At 39.8% G+C, this 17,579-nt stretch overlaps 1 protein-coding gene across 1 annotated transcript in view; it reads left to right on the top strand.

The window, feature by feature from the left end:
* Nucleotides 1-17,579, top strand: part of LOC102785341 (voltage-dependent T-type calcium channel subunit alpha-1I-like) — a 180,833-nt gene that overhangs the window by 81,333 nt on the left and 81,921 nt on the right. The window contains exons 9-14 of the mRNA XM_087841530.1: nucleotides 4,693-4,844; nucleotides 7,018-7,203; nucleotides 8,299-8,416; nucleotides 9,389-9,544; nucleotides 13,136-13,223; nucleotides 16,037-16,203. Coding sequence (XP_087697656.1) covers nucleotides 4,693-4,844; nucleotides 7,018-7,203; nucleotides 8,299-8,416; nucleotides 9,389-9,544; nucleotides 13,136-13,223; nucleotides 16,037-16,203 — 867 coding nt within the window. The remainder of the gene's footprint in view (nucleotides 1-4,692; nucleotides 4,845-7,017; nucleotides 7,204-8,298; nucleotides 8,417-9,388; nucleotides 9,545-13,135; nucleotides 13,224-16,036; nucleotides 16,204-17,579) is intronic.

Here is a 17,579-nt window from a genome sequence, read left to right as displayed (position 1 = left end):
AAAATATTTAATTACACAGTAACATTTCTGCTACTCATAGTAATAGCATTTAATGATTATTGACCATTATAGATGAAAATTCTTATAAATGACACTAGGGCTGCCACGATTAGTCGACTAGTCACGATTACGTCGACTATCAAAATCGTCGACGACTGATTTAATTGAAGCTTTGTAAGATCACAAAAGACAGGAATAAGTAGTAGGATTTAAGAGTGTAATAACGGACTGAAACAGAAGATGGCAGCACTGCATGTACAAGGATGCCAGCTGGTGTTAAACCCCGAAGAAGAAGAAGAATTCATAGCGCAGCCCAGCTCAGTTTCCAACAATGGCGGCAGCTAGTTAGTTTTAATATTACTCTTATTATTCTTTCTGGGTCACAAAATAAACGTTTAACATATTTTCAGGCGAGAATGTAACTGTATAAACCTCAAATATCTGCTCAGTTTATCAAGACACCACATATTTTCAAAAGCTCTCCGACGTTTTCGAAGACGTCTGTTACCCCCTAGCTCGATAGCTAGCCGGGGGCAAGGCTCACTAGAGCCGTGAGAACACCGGACTCCCGGCAAGTTGTTTTCAAACCCACTGCTGTCTTTCGCTACTCAGGTTAAATATATATAAGTCACTTAGATAACTTCAAAATGTTATTGTTTGGCTTTTTTTTTTTTTTGTATTTTATTTGTTCCTGAGTAAATCGGTTTGGCTGATATTAAAGTTATAGTTTTTCCACAGCTGAATAAACGTCAAGCAGACAACTGATTATCAGAAGTGTGAGATGCTTGAGAGTATACAGTGTCCTGTTATATTTTAGATAGCAAGGAGTTTATTAAACTTCACCAAAACAATCTGCAAATTTCATTAAAATTTAATAAACTATCATCTTGTCTTTATTTTTAGTTAGCACATACCTTAAACACTTAAAGCTGTAAGCTAATGACAGTTATATGAGAGCAGATGCATGCTGCTGCAATAAGCTGTACATTTTATGTCTAATGGATGCATGATCTGATTAGTCAACTAATCGCAAAAATAATCAGTGAGTAGTCAACTATCAAAATAATCGTTTGTGGCAGCCCTAAATTACACTAGAATAAGCACAAAACTGATTAAGAACTTAAATTTCACCTAAATGTTTCCGTCTGTCGTCACATCTCCAATGGGTGTACATGTTGTCATTAGCGTGTCTTCACTCCTCATCAGCCACACTGTTTTGCTAGCTAAAACACCAGCCGGCACTGCTGGCTGACTTCTGGCATGGTAAGTGGTATGTCATCCAGATATGGGTGAGGCCTGGTGTAGATGGCACTGTCTATGTGATGGCATGCCACATCTGGCCCGATTGTGGTTTGGTGTATGTGGCCCAGGCTCATAGAAAACAGGTCTGGCCCAGATCCAGCATCAAGCTAGCACTTCTGACTGACTGGTGTCATGGCAGGGTGTATGTCAACCAGATGTGGGTCAGGTTTGGCAATGATGGCACTATTTATGTTCTTATTTTCCTATTTTAGTTAGAAGATCCAAATGTCATGTTGCAATACTATACTGCTATGGTAGCCAACGTTTCAGATGCAGGTTTGACAGGTTTGTGAGTTTACACTTTATCCAAAACCTAGTGAGGGTTTACTCATATTTACCACCGGGGGGTTGTAGCTCAGGAGGTACAGCGGGTCGCCTACTGAAGGTTAGTGGTTCGATCCCTGGCTCCTCCAGTCTGCATGTCAGGAGTGTGAATGTGTGTGAATGTAGTTAGGAAGCACTCAGTTTAGAGAAAGTGTGTGATTGGGTGAATGTGGCATGTTGTATAGAGCATTTTGAGTAATTCGCGAGAGGCGAGGAGAGGAGAGTAATCCTGGCGCCTCTGTCAGTGCGCCCCAGGGTGGCTGTGGCTACAGTGTAGCTTGCCATCACCGGTGTGTGAGTGTGTGTGTGAATGGGTGGATGACTGGATGTGTAAAAGCACTTTGGGGTCCTTAGGGACTAGTAAAGCGCTATACGAATACACGCCATTTTAGAAAAGCGCTATATAAGAATCAGTCCATTCACAGTCTGAACAGTTTTGTCATGTTACTTTTGCACTATTATGCTCCGGCACATGTTGTTATTACATGGCTTGATTAAGGTACACATTAGGCTGACATCTGGGGCCAGAGCTGAAACTGTTCTGGCACAGCACAGTGTGTCTGCAACTGGCCCGTGTGTTGGTTGCCTCTGGCAAACCTGATCTGGGCCACCAAACAGCCGTCCTTCTTTGCGGTATGTGGGCCATGTGTAAGCACATTGTGTGGGCCAGATCCGGTCCATACCAATGTCGCTATGTGGAAATGTGCTGTTTACTGGGGAGTGACTTCTGGCCACTGTACCATACAAGACTTAAGATTGTTGTCCAGTTGGATATTTTGAGATCAAGTCACTGGATGGTGAACTCTAGGAAAAGTCTGAGGGCTTCCAAATTTCTCCTATTCACAGATGATGGAGACCGCTGTGCTCGTTGATTCATATCATTGATTCTCAGATAATGGAGATTCTCTGAAGTTCAGTCGTTCTGAGTTCAGATCTCAGATCTCAGATCAGAGTACTTCTTCAGATGTTATTTATGCAGAATTGACCAGCTCATTTCAACAAGAAGAACCCACTAAGAGCTGGACAAATTAGATTAGGATGGCACACACAGGCCTAAAGACGATGGGAGTCAGCAGCACCATCTGACAAAGCTAATTGCGTATAAGCATCCAATTTATGTGCGTCTCTCTTTTTAAGCCAAAATCAGAAAGAAGTTCAATAGGCTGCAAGAATTTGTGATGCACTGAGTTATTGCATGACCTCATTTAGTTGAAGATTCAAGGACAAGTGCTTTGGTATTTTGCCATTTCAAATAAATTGGCTCAAATGGTGAAAATTTCCTTTCTTTTTACCCTCTTGTTTGTTGCATTATTTGCTAAGAAAGTTACTACTACGAACCTTGGTCTAACTGCAGTGTATGATTGATTTGAACACCTTTCCTTGACAAATTTAGATTTGACTGCCTGATTACAGGTATTTTTAGAGCCCAAGTGAATTCTGCTTACTTTTCTAAGTCAACCTGGAAGTCCTCAGTATGATAGAAAATCCCTGCTTTTCTAATTTGATTCCATGTATCAGCTAACAAAAAATCTCAAGTCTTTAGATCTGTTCCCAGGTCTGCAGTAATGAGACAGCAGTAATGGATCTCCAGGGACTGCCAGCACTGTTTGGCTGGTCGGGACACTGATGGGCATACATCATTAGCCCATGTTTTCACACTGCAAACAGCCATTAGGGGTGACAAACACACACAGTATATAGGGGTAACAAAAAGCTGCACACATGCGCACAGACATGTAAATATGATAAACACAGTGCTCATTGATTCTGGGATGTTGAAATGTCATTGCTGAAGTTGCAGAGGAGCTCTGTGGAATAGAGATGTGCTGGAAATCACGAGTGTGCCAGATTTAGTGCTTTGCATGTGTGTCTGTGTGTATATATATGGCTGTTCTTCATCGTATTGAACAAATCTATACAAAAAGCCAGAAAGAGAGAGATGTGTTCAAATGAAATAGAACAACATTAGACGACAAACAAATGTGTGTATATATATATATATATATATATATATATAGATAGATAGATAGATAGATAGATAGATGTTGCAACGGCATATGGAGGATTGAAAATGAAATAAATAAAACAACAAAAAAGAAATAACCAAATGATTGTGCTAGTGTGTTAATATGTTGACTTATTATGATTAATTATGGCTAGTGCAGTTACTATGATGGTAAACTGACAACTGAAGACCAAAAAGATACTATATATGAAATCTGAGCTCTTAAAGGCATTTTTTGGATATAAATGTGGTCTTTCAGCAGTCTTCAGTGTGGACTGAGTAAATTCTGTTTCTATAATTAATATCTGCAAAATGTATTGATGAGCTTTATAATTGGCTTAACTGTTGCCTGCTGCTGTTTGGGATTGGTGCAGACAGCAGATTACAGACTATTTGAACATGCCGACTATATTTTATTGATTGTCAAACAAACTGAGACCTTCAGAAGAGAGCTCTTTATTATCTTTAAACCTTTTCTAATCAAGCATAATCACACTTTCTTTTTAGCTAGTAACTAGGAGCTTGACTGTTTTGAATGTCTCTGCCTGTCATCCTTATACACAGGGGTGCACATAAGTGGTCGCAGGTGCGCATTCACTCTCAAAATAATAGACGCGCACCAGATAAGAAGTTGCAACGCGCGTTTGCGTACATAAGATTTTCTGGAGGAGGACAGACATTTGTTTAGAGCTCTTAAAGATGTCGAAGAAGCTCCTTTAAGCAATTACGTTGGTGTTCCTCCACCTCCAAAGAAATGTCAGGAGTCTGAACCGCAGAAGAAGCGCATATTCTCGGAAAAGTGGTTGCAGGAGGTGAGCTGGTTTCAAACAAATGATGACCGTGCAGAGATGTGGTACAGAATATGCCGTGAAAATCCCACGCTAGCGGACAAAAACAGTGCCTTTTATAAGTACGCGAACGCGCGTTGCAACTTCTTATCTGGTGCGCGTCTTTTATTTTGACAGCGAATGCGCACCTGCGGACCACTTATGTGCACCCTGCTTATATACCTCTCTTTCATTTCTAATTTCTCTTCCTTTTATTTGTCTCTATGCTAACAGCCAGAGGAGCTCACCAATGTTCTGGAGATCTGCAACATCGTCTTTACAAGCATGTTCTCCTTGGAGATGATCCTCAAGCTCACAGCTTTTGGCTCTTTCAACTACCTGAGAAACCCTTACAACGTCTTTGATGGAATCATTGTCATCATAAGGTACCAAAACACTGATCGCAGTTGTTACGTACAGCTTTTAAAGGTTACCCTTATGCGTGGACAGCCATAGATATGTCAGAGCTAAATCACACAAAGCTAAAGGTAATTTTAGAGTTTGAATGTCCTCAATAGCACAAGAAGACGCAAGTAGGCTTCGGAGAGTAAAAAAAACAGTTTCTAATATAGTAACTGATGTCATTTAGATATCGGCTTTTTTTTTCATTTGTCCAGACGATTCTGGAAAGAGAGCCTGCAGTTTAATTATTCATACTTTGTCAATTTGTCACGTGCGTTCTATCTTGTTCAAATGTACCACCTGTATGGATTTAGATGCCAAAGCGTCAGAAAGCGGCAAACAGATTGTGTCTTTTGTTTTGTGTGCCTGGAAGCTTCAGGTGAGTGGCAGTGCCTTTGATCTGCTGGCGTTTTTTCCCCCCATTTCATCTGGTTAGGCGCCTTTGTGTGTGATCCCCATTATAACCCCGAGATCAAATACACATCAAAGCAACTAAAACTGAACAAGATCAAATGTGCAACCCATCACAGAAGATACACGGTGATTGAACATATCTGCATCTGTCTTCTTATCTCTTGCCCCGCTACCCATTTCCATCTCTTTTTCTATCTGAACGTCCTCAGCTATTTATACTGAGCTGCTATGCAAGGGTCCCTATTCGGTCTTTGTCAATTCAAAGCCAACGCTATTTTGATGTGCTGAGTGAGGCCTTTGAAAGCTACCAACCCGAGGAGACGTGTTTCTTTAAAGGCATATTTTTCACGAGAGAACGGCTCTCTGTTCCCGTTAAATATCCGTCAGAATGAGAAAGAAAATAGAAAGCAAAACTTCAGCCATCACGTTTTGTGAACTCATGTACAAATAAAAGCTTTTAGAGCTTCACTTGCGATCTCAAGAACCTTGGTAACCTGCTAGTGGACAAATTAATTACTTGAAGATTAAAAAGTGACCACAAATTTAACACGGATCAGTTACTACACTTGAGTTGATGGGAAAAGAAATGAGAAATTAGAATCAGTACTGATTCCCTTAAAGGTTAGGGACTTGAAGGAGATGAAGATTAACATTTTTGGCCTTGTGCTGCAGCAATAATTATCTGCAATATTACTTGAAAAAATGATCTTGAGCAATATTTCTCCAGTCTTTCAGAAGGTCTTCCAAAATCTTCCTTTGGCCATTGGATTCAAGATTTTCAATTCATTGCATGTACGGGGTTTGCAGGAGAACTAAAGTACGGTTTCTCTCTCGGTCTAGTATAGAAAGAGATAATTATGAAAAGATAAAAGGGAATATAAAATAAATCAAGCCTATATGCATTAGTGCAGTAGTGCAAATACAATAGCAAAGATGTGTTGTGTTGAGTCCTTGTGTGCGACCAGCTAAGATAAACCTCTTGAATGTGTTACAGTCGAGTGCTAGTGTGTGTTGAAAATGGACGCTTTCTCATTGATTTTCAATGCAGTCCTTGTACTTGACTATTTTCAGAGGAATTTTGTTAAGGCACTTAACATTGACCTTTGAATCATTCATGCTTTAAAATAAGGCACCTAATGCAAGTGATGAACCAGGGCTGTGTGTGCACACGACGGACTACAGAGCGAAGAAGCAGTTAGAAGTTGTTTTTTTAGGCATAAAATATGTTCACATTTCTTTAGTTCCCATGAGCCAAAATGTTTCAGACAGTTTTTTCTACTCTTTGCCGTGTGTGATGTCAGTGAGAGTGGATATTCATCATATGGTTATCTCAGGCAGAGCAGGTGTAGTTGCAATTATAGCCACTGTTGAAACGTGTTTGCAAGAAATGAGCAAAATACAAAACAAAACAATTATTCTTCGTCCTCATAGACTCGCAGTAAAACATAAGTCCTATTAAAAATATTTATATTAACTATTAGAAAAAAGATTTGTTTATTTATATAATTAATTGAGGAAAATATGCTCTGTATGAACTGAATGCATCATGAAATTTAAATTTTTTATTGTAGTTATGTAATACAACCAAAATGTAAATGTTATTGTAGTTACGTGTAAAAGTACTTAAAAGCTAGCACTTTGGGCATTTTTTCTTTTATGCTTTATGTACATATGTAAGTGTTTTTTTATGTACATGCTATGTTAAAATGGACATTTAGCAGCATTTTGTGCTTCACCCCTCAGTGTGTGTGAGATCATCGGCCAGTCGGACGGTGGTTTGTCTGTTTTGAGGACCTTCAGGCTGCTGAGGGTGCTGAAACTGGTGAGGTTCATGCCAGCTCTCAGGAGACAGCTGGTGGTCCTGATGAAGACCATGGACAACGTGGCCACCTTCTGCATGCTACTAATGCTCTTCATCTTCATCTTTAGGTAAGGTGTACACACTGTGTGATCATAACAAAAGAAGAAGAATGTAAACGGCTCGTTTGATCCGTTTCTTTCAACTGTGTTTTTAGTTGGTGTCAGGAACAGTACTGTGAGACAGATCTCTGTTTACCCTCTACTTTCATGGTGTGGCACGTATTGGCTTTAGATCTGCACAGCTGCTTACCAGCAACCAGCACAGAGGGTCACAACATTCCACAGCAGCTATTAACCCTGGGTACAAAATAACAAGCAGACCCTTGATGGTTAGATTTTAACAAGCATACACTTAAGTGAGTAGAGCAACAAGGGCACATTTGTGATGCTCAAGCACTGCCACAGAACTGCTTTGAGAGTTAAAAGGTCCTTTAGTGGGTGTTCAGTGTACACAGTATTTGTTGTCTTTATTTATATACTGTTTACAGATTTGCATGCCACTCACGTCCCTGTAATTTTGTGTGAGGAAAATGACCCTGAGATCTCAGTGTGCTTTAAAAAATCCTCTGTGTGTCTGTTCAGACTCATATACAGGGTTAATGTAAAAGGAAGTAATTGTTAAATTAGATGTTATTTTGCATACAGTGTTAAAAAAAAAGTAATTAGACAACTTCATTTTTAACAGCAAATTTAAAACTTTTCTTTATAACGCCACATTTAATACCCATAATGGCAACGTGAATGCTTTTTTCCTTCAGAAATGTTACTAAATGAAACGTTTGAGACTGTTGGTGAATGTTTAGTTTGGTACTTTACATTTTACATGGTCACTGGAGCGGATTAGATCTCATGTAGCCGTTCCCCAGCGTCCGACAGCACTCAGGCATTTACAGCCATCTAATTTATTTCAGCTCGGAAAGTCACACAGTACAAAACAAATGATGACACTTAAAAATGCATAAATAAATAAAACTGAATTTACACAGTTAGGAACTGTTAGGATACAGATACAGCTTAATCATCTGAAGCTTCTTTGTGTGTGATTCTAAAAAAGACGATTGTATTTGTATCATGCTTCAATGGATTTAACAAAGATCTGCATTTAATTATTAGTCAGGTACATCAGATGACCCCATGTATGTTGTGTGGTATATTGTATTGCAGTATCCTTGGGATGCACATTTTTGGATGCAAATTCAGTCTTAAGACGGAGACGGGAGACACCGTACCAGACAGGAAGAACTTTGATTCCTTGCTGTGGGCCATTGTCACCGTTTTTCAGGTATTCAACATATCATAGCTTTGATTTATATGAGCACAACATGCCTCAAACTACAGTCACACTAGGGTCTTTAAACAGGGTCAGGTTGACAACTACATGCCATCACTTTGTGATAATTCATCAGTTAACTGTGATAAATCCAAGCAAATCACAAACATTTTGCTGTCTGCTTACACAAAACTTCACATTGAAACAGTCACATCAACGTTTTAAATTCAGAGTACAGCCAGAACCTGATATATTTAAAACAGAAACTCTGAAATGTTTCTACAAATAGTGACGTAGTTGCTGCCGGGAAGAAGTTTCTTGCTGTTGGCAAAGTTAGCAACCAGTTGAGTTGACTCCCTCAAAGAGATGTAGTGGTGACTGACTAAAATTGGTTGCAAACGGGGATCCAGTGCAGTCACCTTGCAACCCAAAGTGGTCACCCATAGCTTAACCCTTTTATCCATGAGTTATGACAACCTGGATATTTTTATTCATCTTTAGGCATGAAAAAACCACAGGCATGAATTTTGAACTTCATTTTTTAAACATGTACTTTTCAAAGAGTTTTTTACACGTCCACTTAGGTGGACAACGCTGGCTGCCCAGTGGGTGGCAGGGTATGGAGTGACACATCAGTGTCCAATGTAGTGGTTTATGTGCAAGTATACCATCAACACTGACACAAATACAAGAAAGCAGCCTTCAGTGGAATAGCTGTCCACTGTAGTGACCACTATGCGTGAGAGGGTTAAGGGTGCTGCATCCTCAACCTCTGGCCAACCAGCTGGTCACCGTAACTACTTCCAGTTGGTCAGTAAAAGTGAAAAAATTCTGTTTAACCAACCAGCCAAATTGTTTTATTGGTCACAAGGATGTTGCAGTTCTATTTTTACTCTAGCCTGACTAGAGTTGTTTAGCGTTTAACAATCAGTCGGTCCTTTTTCTGTTACTAACCTCCTACATCTGTCTATGCAAATCTCAAAGATTCTGACCCAAGAGGACTGGAACGCAGTTTTGTACAATGGTATGGCGGCGACCTCACCGCTTGCTGCTCTGTACTTTGTGGCCCTCATGACATTTGGAAACTACGTCCTCTTCAACCTGCTGGTCGCCATCCTGGTTGAAGGCTTTCAGGCGGAGGTAAGGAGTATAGGTCAACCCGATGCTGACTGCTGCCACATTTCAAACTGCACGATGTAAGCTTGTTAATCTTTTAATTGTTACTCATCTAAAATTATTCATCCAATTCTGTGTTCATCAGTAGTGAAATATTTCTAATTATTATTGTTGTATTGGCCTCTAGCAGCCACCAGAGAAACTTTTATTAGTTTAAATAAGTCCAAATTATACCATGACTCAATGGAATAATCGTATAAATTGATGGAGGAGCACTTAGCTTACAGATATTTGGAAACATCCACCAAATAAGTGCCACATCTCTAATATCGTAAAAAGCACGGCCTCGTAAGCTGTTTGGCCGCCTGTGATTTAGATGCATTTCCAAACTTTGGCACTTCTCCTCTATTTAACCCGATGCTTGCACTCCCTGCAGAGTAATCTCTTGTGTGGTCCACTGATATCAGTCTGTCTGTGTCTCTCAAACTGAAGAATTTAACCTTTGGCAAAGACCTTGACAGCTAAAATAAACCGAGCTGTTGCCCTCTGTTGATTTCCATAATCACTGAATTGAGCAGATTTACATGTTTCCAGCATGTCTACACGGTCAACAGTGTTTTTCAGCCATCCATCTTATGGCATTTGACAAAATGGATTAAATTCTATTTAAATCAGACTGTCTGCACAGTCCATGTAACATATGTAATGTATTGCTTCCATTTGAACACAGCTCAAAATGTATTTTTGGGCTTTAAGTCTGTTTTTTTCCGTTTTATGCATACAGCTGCAATGACTGTGTATTGAGCTGCCAAAACTCGGGTGACCTACAATCTAATGCGCCTCAAGTGCAGTATGGATATTATGCCGCATCATCTTTTATCATTCCTGTTACATAATCAACTCAGCAGAGGGGCTTTGTATGCTAGCTTCTTTACATAAATGTGTAAAACCTCATATATACAGTTTTAAAGTTGACTGTATCATCAGTCAGGCAAGGATAGACAAACGTTACACACATAATGTTCAGAGTATTTGCTCTGTGCACTAAATATGGTGACTTCTATCAACATTAAAGCCATTACATCCATTAAAAACGTATTTCCTGCAATACTTCTTTTGAATGTCCAACTGTTATCACAGTACAAGCAGGAACTGAAATGATGTTCAGTGGGCGAAACAAATATTTGACACGCTGATAAAGAAAGAAATAATCTGTGTTTTTTTGGTAGGTTAATTTTAATGGAAAGACACCAAATTTCAATCAAAAATCCAGAAAATACACATTAGTTTTAAATTGATTTACACACCACTGAGTGAAATAAATCTTTAAACCAAAAGATGACTTAGCGCTTGATGGAGAAACCCTTGTTGGTAAGCAGAGGCGTATGATGTTTCTTATAGTTTTTCAAAAGATTTTTTACTTGTAGGCCTCGAAAGCCTATACTGGTGTTTTTATAAGTCATGTTTGACTCTATACTTTTCTGAATAGTTTCTGGGATGCTTAGAACTCGGATTGCACTGCTGGAAATAGTTTATTGTGCATGCTGTTTTCTTTCCAAATTTGCATCATAGGATTGTTTTTCGTTTTTCGTGCAGTGTAAAAAATTGGTGTATCTCAAAAATAAAACTATGAAGACACTCAAAATAAATTTCCTGTTGTTGTAAACTATTTTTTTGCAACTTTCTTGTATTTAAAGTTTTGAGGGATAAACCTCTTAAATTTCTCCAAGTAGAAATATATGTAAAAAAAACCAAAAACGATTTTCAATTTTGTAGTTTATTGCACTTTTTTGCAATTAGTGTAGTTACTATGGACATAATGCATACATATTATTAAAATATGGGCTATAACAGTTGTATTGATGTATAGCAACTTGAAATGCTCCCAAAAATGGCACTACAGCATGTAAAAATATAAAGTAAGCTCTGGCGGCTTTGGTCTATGGTAGGTCTTAAAGGGTTAATTTTCTTCACCTTTGTTGCCTCGGTTGTATGTTTTGTGTTATCGTCATGTTGGAAGACCAATCAATGATCCATCTTCAGGATGGAAGAAAGGAGAGCAGAGGGAGGGAAGGAGGTTCTCATCCAAGACTTTATAGTACATGGCCCCATCGATTGGCCCCTCAATACGGTGAAGTTGTCCTGTATCTATACCGGCCCCGAGGCATAGTTTTCATCTTTGTGCTTGACTGTGGGGTAGGCCTTCGTTATGTCATTCTCAGCATTTTTCTTCCTCTGAAGATGGCGGGTCAAGTTTATGCCAAAGAGCTCAATCTTGCATCAAGCTCCAGACTGAGGAAGGTTGATGGTCATTTCATATTTCTTCCATGTCTGACTAATCGTACCAGCAGCTGTCAGCTTCAAGCTTCTTGCTGAAGGTCTTGTAGCCCGCTCCAGCCTGGTGCAGCTCCACAATTTTGTCCCCGATGTCCTTTGACAGCTCTTTGGTCTTGCCCGTGGTGGAGCAGAGGCTAAAATGGAAGGAATTGACTCTGTGGACAGCTGTGCTTTATACACATAAGTTGAGATCAGGAGTGTCTGTAATTCATTGATTAATGATTACTTGATTGTAATACGTGTGCCACATGGACACACAGCTAAAGAGGGAGCCAGAAGTATAAATAAAACTGAATTGAATTGAAATGAGAATTCTGGCTTGGTTGTAGGGGATCAAATACGTATTTCACTGAGTGACAAATGTCTAAATCTTTGGTTGATATTCTGTCTCTTTTCATTAAAACCAAACTACAGTGAAAATTCAGACTGTGCATTTGTTTGTAGGTGAGCAAACTTGAGGTTTGAGAACATGAGGATCTAAATATAGTAAAAGAAATGAAAATCCAACAAAAATCAAGTTTAAAATATGTTTTCTGCTGTAGAAAAAACGAGTGATGATATATATTATAGTATTGGTCCTACATAATAATAATTAAATACAGCAGAATTTCTGAAGCCATCCCTCTCAGTGGAAAACACTGCAGAAATGATGCTGTCAATCTGCCCTCAGCTGTCAAACGATGTCAGATGATATCATTGGAAAATTGTAGTGTGGTTGAGTAACCCAGTTGAGTTTTCATACACAGATCAAAGCATTACCATATTCATGGCATGTAGCTATGATGTGTGAGTTGGGAGGGAAACATTGACACAAATCACGCGGCTCTTGATTGATCTTTCTGAAATGCCAAAACAAAACCCTGCCATCAGTCATTCAGTCTGTCTCTCTTCCTGCCTTTTATTCTCTCCTTTTCTCCTCCAGCTCTCTCCCCTTCCTCCACTCATCTGTTCTGGGTCTACAACTGCGACACACTAGGGATTATTGAGCCAATTTACTCCCTCAGTGAAGACTGTAGGGGAAATCCCATTGGTCTTAACCAAGTCTGAGAGGACTCCTGGAGTAGTGTGTCAGTACTTTGAGGGTTTTACAGACTTATCCTTGAGGAGGGGCGTCGATCTAAGATTGTCTGATAGTATGTTTCAATACGTCTGATAGCTGTTGTGAGGGAGCACTGTTTTGCCCTGGAGATTAAAGGTCTGGCGTATGACAAAAAAAAGTCTGTGACAAAAAATCTTTTAGACCACGAGTCCTGTCTGATAGATTTTTTTTATCTACAGGGTGATGCAAATCGTTCATATTCAGATGATGATCACTCCTCCTCCAACTTTGACGAGAGTGAAAAACGCGACTCCATCAAGTTGTCTGGTAAGAGTAACATCCAAGCTTTCTGATTACACTCAGCTGCCATGTTATTAGCACCGCTCAGCTAAAAAAGGCCTGGAATAAGATCGACATGCATGAGGTCAGAATGTTTGGTTTTGTTAAAAATGTTTATTTTTAAGGATTTAATGCTAATACCTCAATTCACATACTGCATCATTTATCTCAAAATGGAACAACATGCTCGAGAATCTGCCTGCTCATCGAATTTTAGCTCTTTGTTTTTCACTGAGGCTTATCCAAATGTGCTCAACTCAAACTAAGACGGAAGCGTTTGCCAAAAGCTTAAAAACTTGTAAAATTGCAGAAAATAGCCGGTAGTCAACAAAGATGAATGGGATCTGTCTATATCCAGCCTCACAGTAAAATTGTTGAAGCAGTACAGACTTCCTTAACAGATCCAACAAACAATGCAGTTCAGAGAGGATTAAATATGAGTTCAGAGGCTGGAGGATCGCTTTTATACCATCTGAGTGGGCTAAGGCTGCACGGAAGATCTGGTCTCTGCACTGCGGTGTAAGCAAAAAGGGAAGCTTGTAGACTCCGTCTTCATAGATGGGAAAAATGCAAGATTAAAAAAGTATACCTCTATCATAGAGGTATACTTTTTCTTTGTTTGGCTTCAGCCTGTTCATATGGATACATCAAGTTTTCTAATGCATCTGTTTCCTGTTTGTCTGTCCCTGTCTGTCCATCCATCCAACCAGTTCCTATGAATCTATATAACTCTTGAAAACTCATTAAAAGTTCAGTGTACCACTGTCGTAGGCTCCGATGATTCATAAATGTCACTAAAGAGGGTTTATAAAAAGACATGAGATAGTTTTCCATCACAGGGAAACAAAAGCTCCAGAGCAGTGCTAACAACGTAGCCACGTCATCAACCACTAAAGACTATTTTTGTCATGGTCCCGGGTCATTTTGGCCCAGCCGTTTAAGTTTCCTTTGTTTGTTGTCATTTTTTGCATTATGTTAAGGATTATCTTGGTTTCCTACATTATTCTGTCCATTGTTGTGTATTAGATTTCCCCTGTGTTGTTGCCTTCTGTGTCTCCCCCTGGGTGTCTGCGTTTACATGGTTGTGTGAGTTCTTGTGCCATCTTGTTTTCCCCAGCCTGTCATGTCTGCCTCTCTCCCTCGTGCTCCTCATGTTCTCTCTCCCTCTCCAGTCTGTGTACTTCCTGTTTTACTTTGATAGTCTCCGTCTGTGTCCGTCATGTTGTGTTGCTCTTCCTCCGTCTCATTATTATCATTATTCGTGTCAGCTGTGTTCCCTGTGTGCTCCTCGTTTTCTGTGTATTTATGTCAGGCTATGTTCACACGTACCCGGGTATTTTTGAAAACGCAGATTTTTCTATGCGTTTGCACCTTTCATCCACACGTAAACGGCATTTTCGGTCACTGAAAACGGAGATTTTAAAAACTCCGGCCAGGGTGGATATTTTTGAAAACTCAGTTTTTGCATTTACGTGTGGACGAGAAAAACGCAGAAAACGCAGCGTCAAAGGTGTGCGCCTTTTTTGACGTCACACTGTGCGCCACGTTATTGTTTCGGTGAAATGAATTTCTACAATACTGTTACTGTTAATTGTTCTCTCTGCAGTGTTTAAATGCTTACATATACACACACAGTTACTGTCCCTCCACACATACGACTCAGTTCTGCTTCTATGCCCCATCTTTGTTTACTATTTCCCACCGAGGCTTCTAGACTTCTGATTGGCCAACATTTCTACAGGTTAGGAATATAGCGCCACCTGTTGCTTTGGCATGTTCCTAGCAGCGTTTTCCTTCATTTCTGCCTTTACGCGTGGACGGGATTATTTTTTAAAACGAAAACGGAAAATCTCAGTTTTCAAAAATACCCATGTACGTGTGGACGTAGCCTCAGAGTCTCCCGCAGTTTCGCGGTGTGTCGCGTCGTCCCTCGTGGTTGTGTGGAATTCTCTGTGTGTTTCTCGAGTGTTTAGCTAACTAGTTTTTCCCAGCTTAGTTTTGTATTGTTTGTTTCCCCTTCTGTAAATAAAGCTGTTTTTGAGTTACGTCCCATTTCTGTGAGTCTGCTTCTGGGTCCTCTCCTGCCTGCACGCAGCCATTTTCATGACAATTTTGCTTTGGGATCACAACACAGACCTAGCTAAATGTGCAGGTGCCAGTTAAAAGCTAATCAGTAGAATTTACCACACTTGTGTTCAGACTGGGCCTTCATTTTTAACCCAGCTGTGCACCTGCAAATTGAATATGAATATGCCTCCAAAACCACCCCTATATCACCCATAACCAACTTAAGAGTGTTGATAGTAACTTTCTAACTTATTTAGGACAGGGTTGGAGCACAAATCAGAGCCTATTTGTAACATCTGCTATTATCCCCAGCAGTTTATAAAGAGATCAAATTAATATTGAGCAGAACTAAGTTCAGCTTGTTGGTTACAGCCGTCACAGTAGTACCAGTATCTCATGTTGCCTTGTAGGGAAATGAATGAAATTAATTTAGGCTTTCTCCAGACACTCATATGATTTTTACCCTCCATTTTTTCTTTATTATTATTTTTTTGTTATGTGTCTCCATCCCTGGAGGTTTTCAAATGGAAATTTAGTAAATGTAAGGCACCCAGAGACAGCTTGAAAAGAAATGTGTGGGAAATTGCAGTCTTATGACTGAATCCCAGAAATCAACTGAAATTGGATATGAGAATAGCTTCTCACGTCTTAGCAGTCAGGCATTAAACTATGACTGAGGGAAGTTTGGATTGCTATCACAACACTTTTAACCCATCTGCTATTTTCCATTCCAGACCCGAGGATCTGCACCCTGACACCAAACGGCCACCTGGAGCTGGGTGCCCTTTCAGCACCCAGGGGATCCTACTCCTCGGAGAGGCGGAGCTTCACCATGGAGTCTAGAAAGAGCAGCGTTATGAGCCTGGGCAAGAGCAGCCTGGAGAGACGCTCCCTCTCCCTGGTACTTTATCACACTGTCATACCACAGACGGCCGTGCACACACGTAAACACAACTTCTCAGCCTATTCACAACAAATCATGTGTACTTTATGGTTTACCTTGCCTCCGAGCACTTTTCAACCATTCCTGTTATGACTCTATGAGCTGTTTGCGGCTTTATACAATGACAAATATGTTTCCCTCTTTAGCAGAACGCCTTGGTGTCAAGTTTATATTTAGAGTCGACGATGTCTTTTTACAGATTTTAAACTGGCCCAAAATATGCAATCCATCACTGTGAATGTGTAGTTCAATTCATTTGAAATGTATTTCATTATGTCAGGTTACGGACACAGATGCTTGTAATGAATATTAAAATACTGACTATAATATAATGTAATATAATATAATATAATATAATAATACTGAGATGTCTCGGTTCACCCTGTATAATGACATTATTCTATGTATGTATATGTCTGGATGAACCTTATTTCCTCCTTAACAGGTGGACCAGGGTGAATGAAACTTTGCATGACCGTCATCATTCATTCAGCAATTAATAACATTTACATGTTTTTAAAAAGATTATTATAAATTCCGCTTCCCTTCATTTTCATAGATCTAATGTTCAGTATTTCAGTATTGATGTTAGGCTCTCCGTTTTCATCTCTTTCACATGTCATGTTTTGCATGAGTCACCCATCTGTAAGTATGATGCACATGTTAACACTCCACTCCCCACCCCTTTAAGGAGATCATCCCTTGACCGTGGATGCTATTTTTAGATTGATCTTGAAGTCCTTTTCTGAGCACTTCAAGGATCAAGGATGAATGATCTTAATTAACCCCGAGGGGCAATTTGTTGTACGGTCAGCAGAAACCACAAAAGCATCAAGCCAACAATAAAATCATGATAATTATACCACTAAGAACACACTAAATAATACGTCCAGAATAAAATAGCACCATTAAAAACAATTATTTATTTAAAAGAATAATAGCAGCTGAGCCAAATGAGACCCGGCCTGCAGGCTAGCAAGCAGCTTGAACTACTTGGATGATGTTGGCTGGGAGTGACTGGGCCTAACCTAACCTTACACAAGAGAGGGAGGTCATTCAGGGTCACACCTTCCAGTCCGTTCTTGGTTTTGAGGTTTAGTGACTTGTGCCGCCTGACCAACCAGAATCTAAAAAATGAGAATAAAACAAACTCAGAGATTCTGCCGACATAACAACCACGAAGCTCGCAATAAAAGTACATGTGTTGGTCAGCTTTTCTTTAGACAGCATCCACCTGAAGCTCAAATGGTGGAAAGGTGTTTACTCTGCTGTACAAACGCCATCTCTTTAGTTTCTGATGCATTCGTGTCCAAGAAGGACAGCTTACCCACTCT

Source organism: Neolamprologus brichardi, chromosome 6 (genome assembly GCF_056152115.1).
Source record: "Neolamprologus brichardi isolate AB-2024 chromosome 6, ASM5615211v1, whole genome shotgun sequence".
Taxonomy (NCBI): Eukaryota; Metazoa; Chordata; class Actinopteri; order Cichliformes; family Cichlidae; genus Neolamprologus; species Neolamprologus brichardi.
The sequence above is the reverse complement of the archived record's forward strand: the minus strand, read 5'-3'. Positions and strand labels throughout refer to the sequence as shown.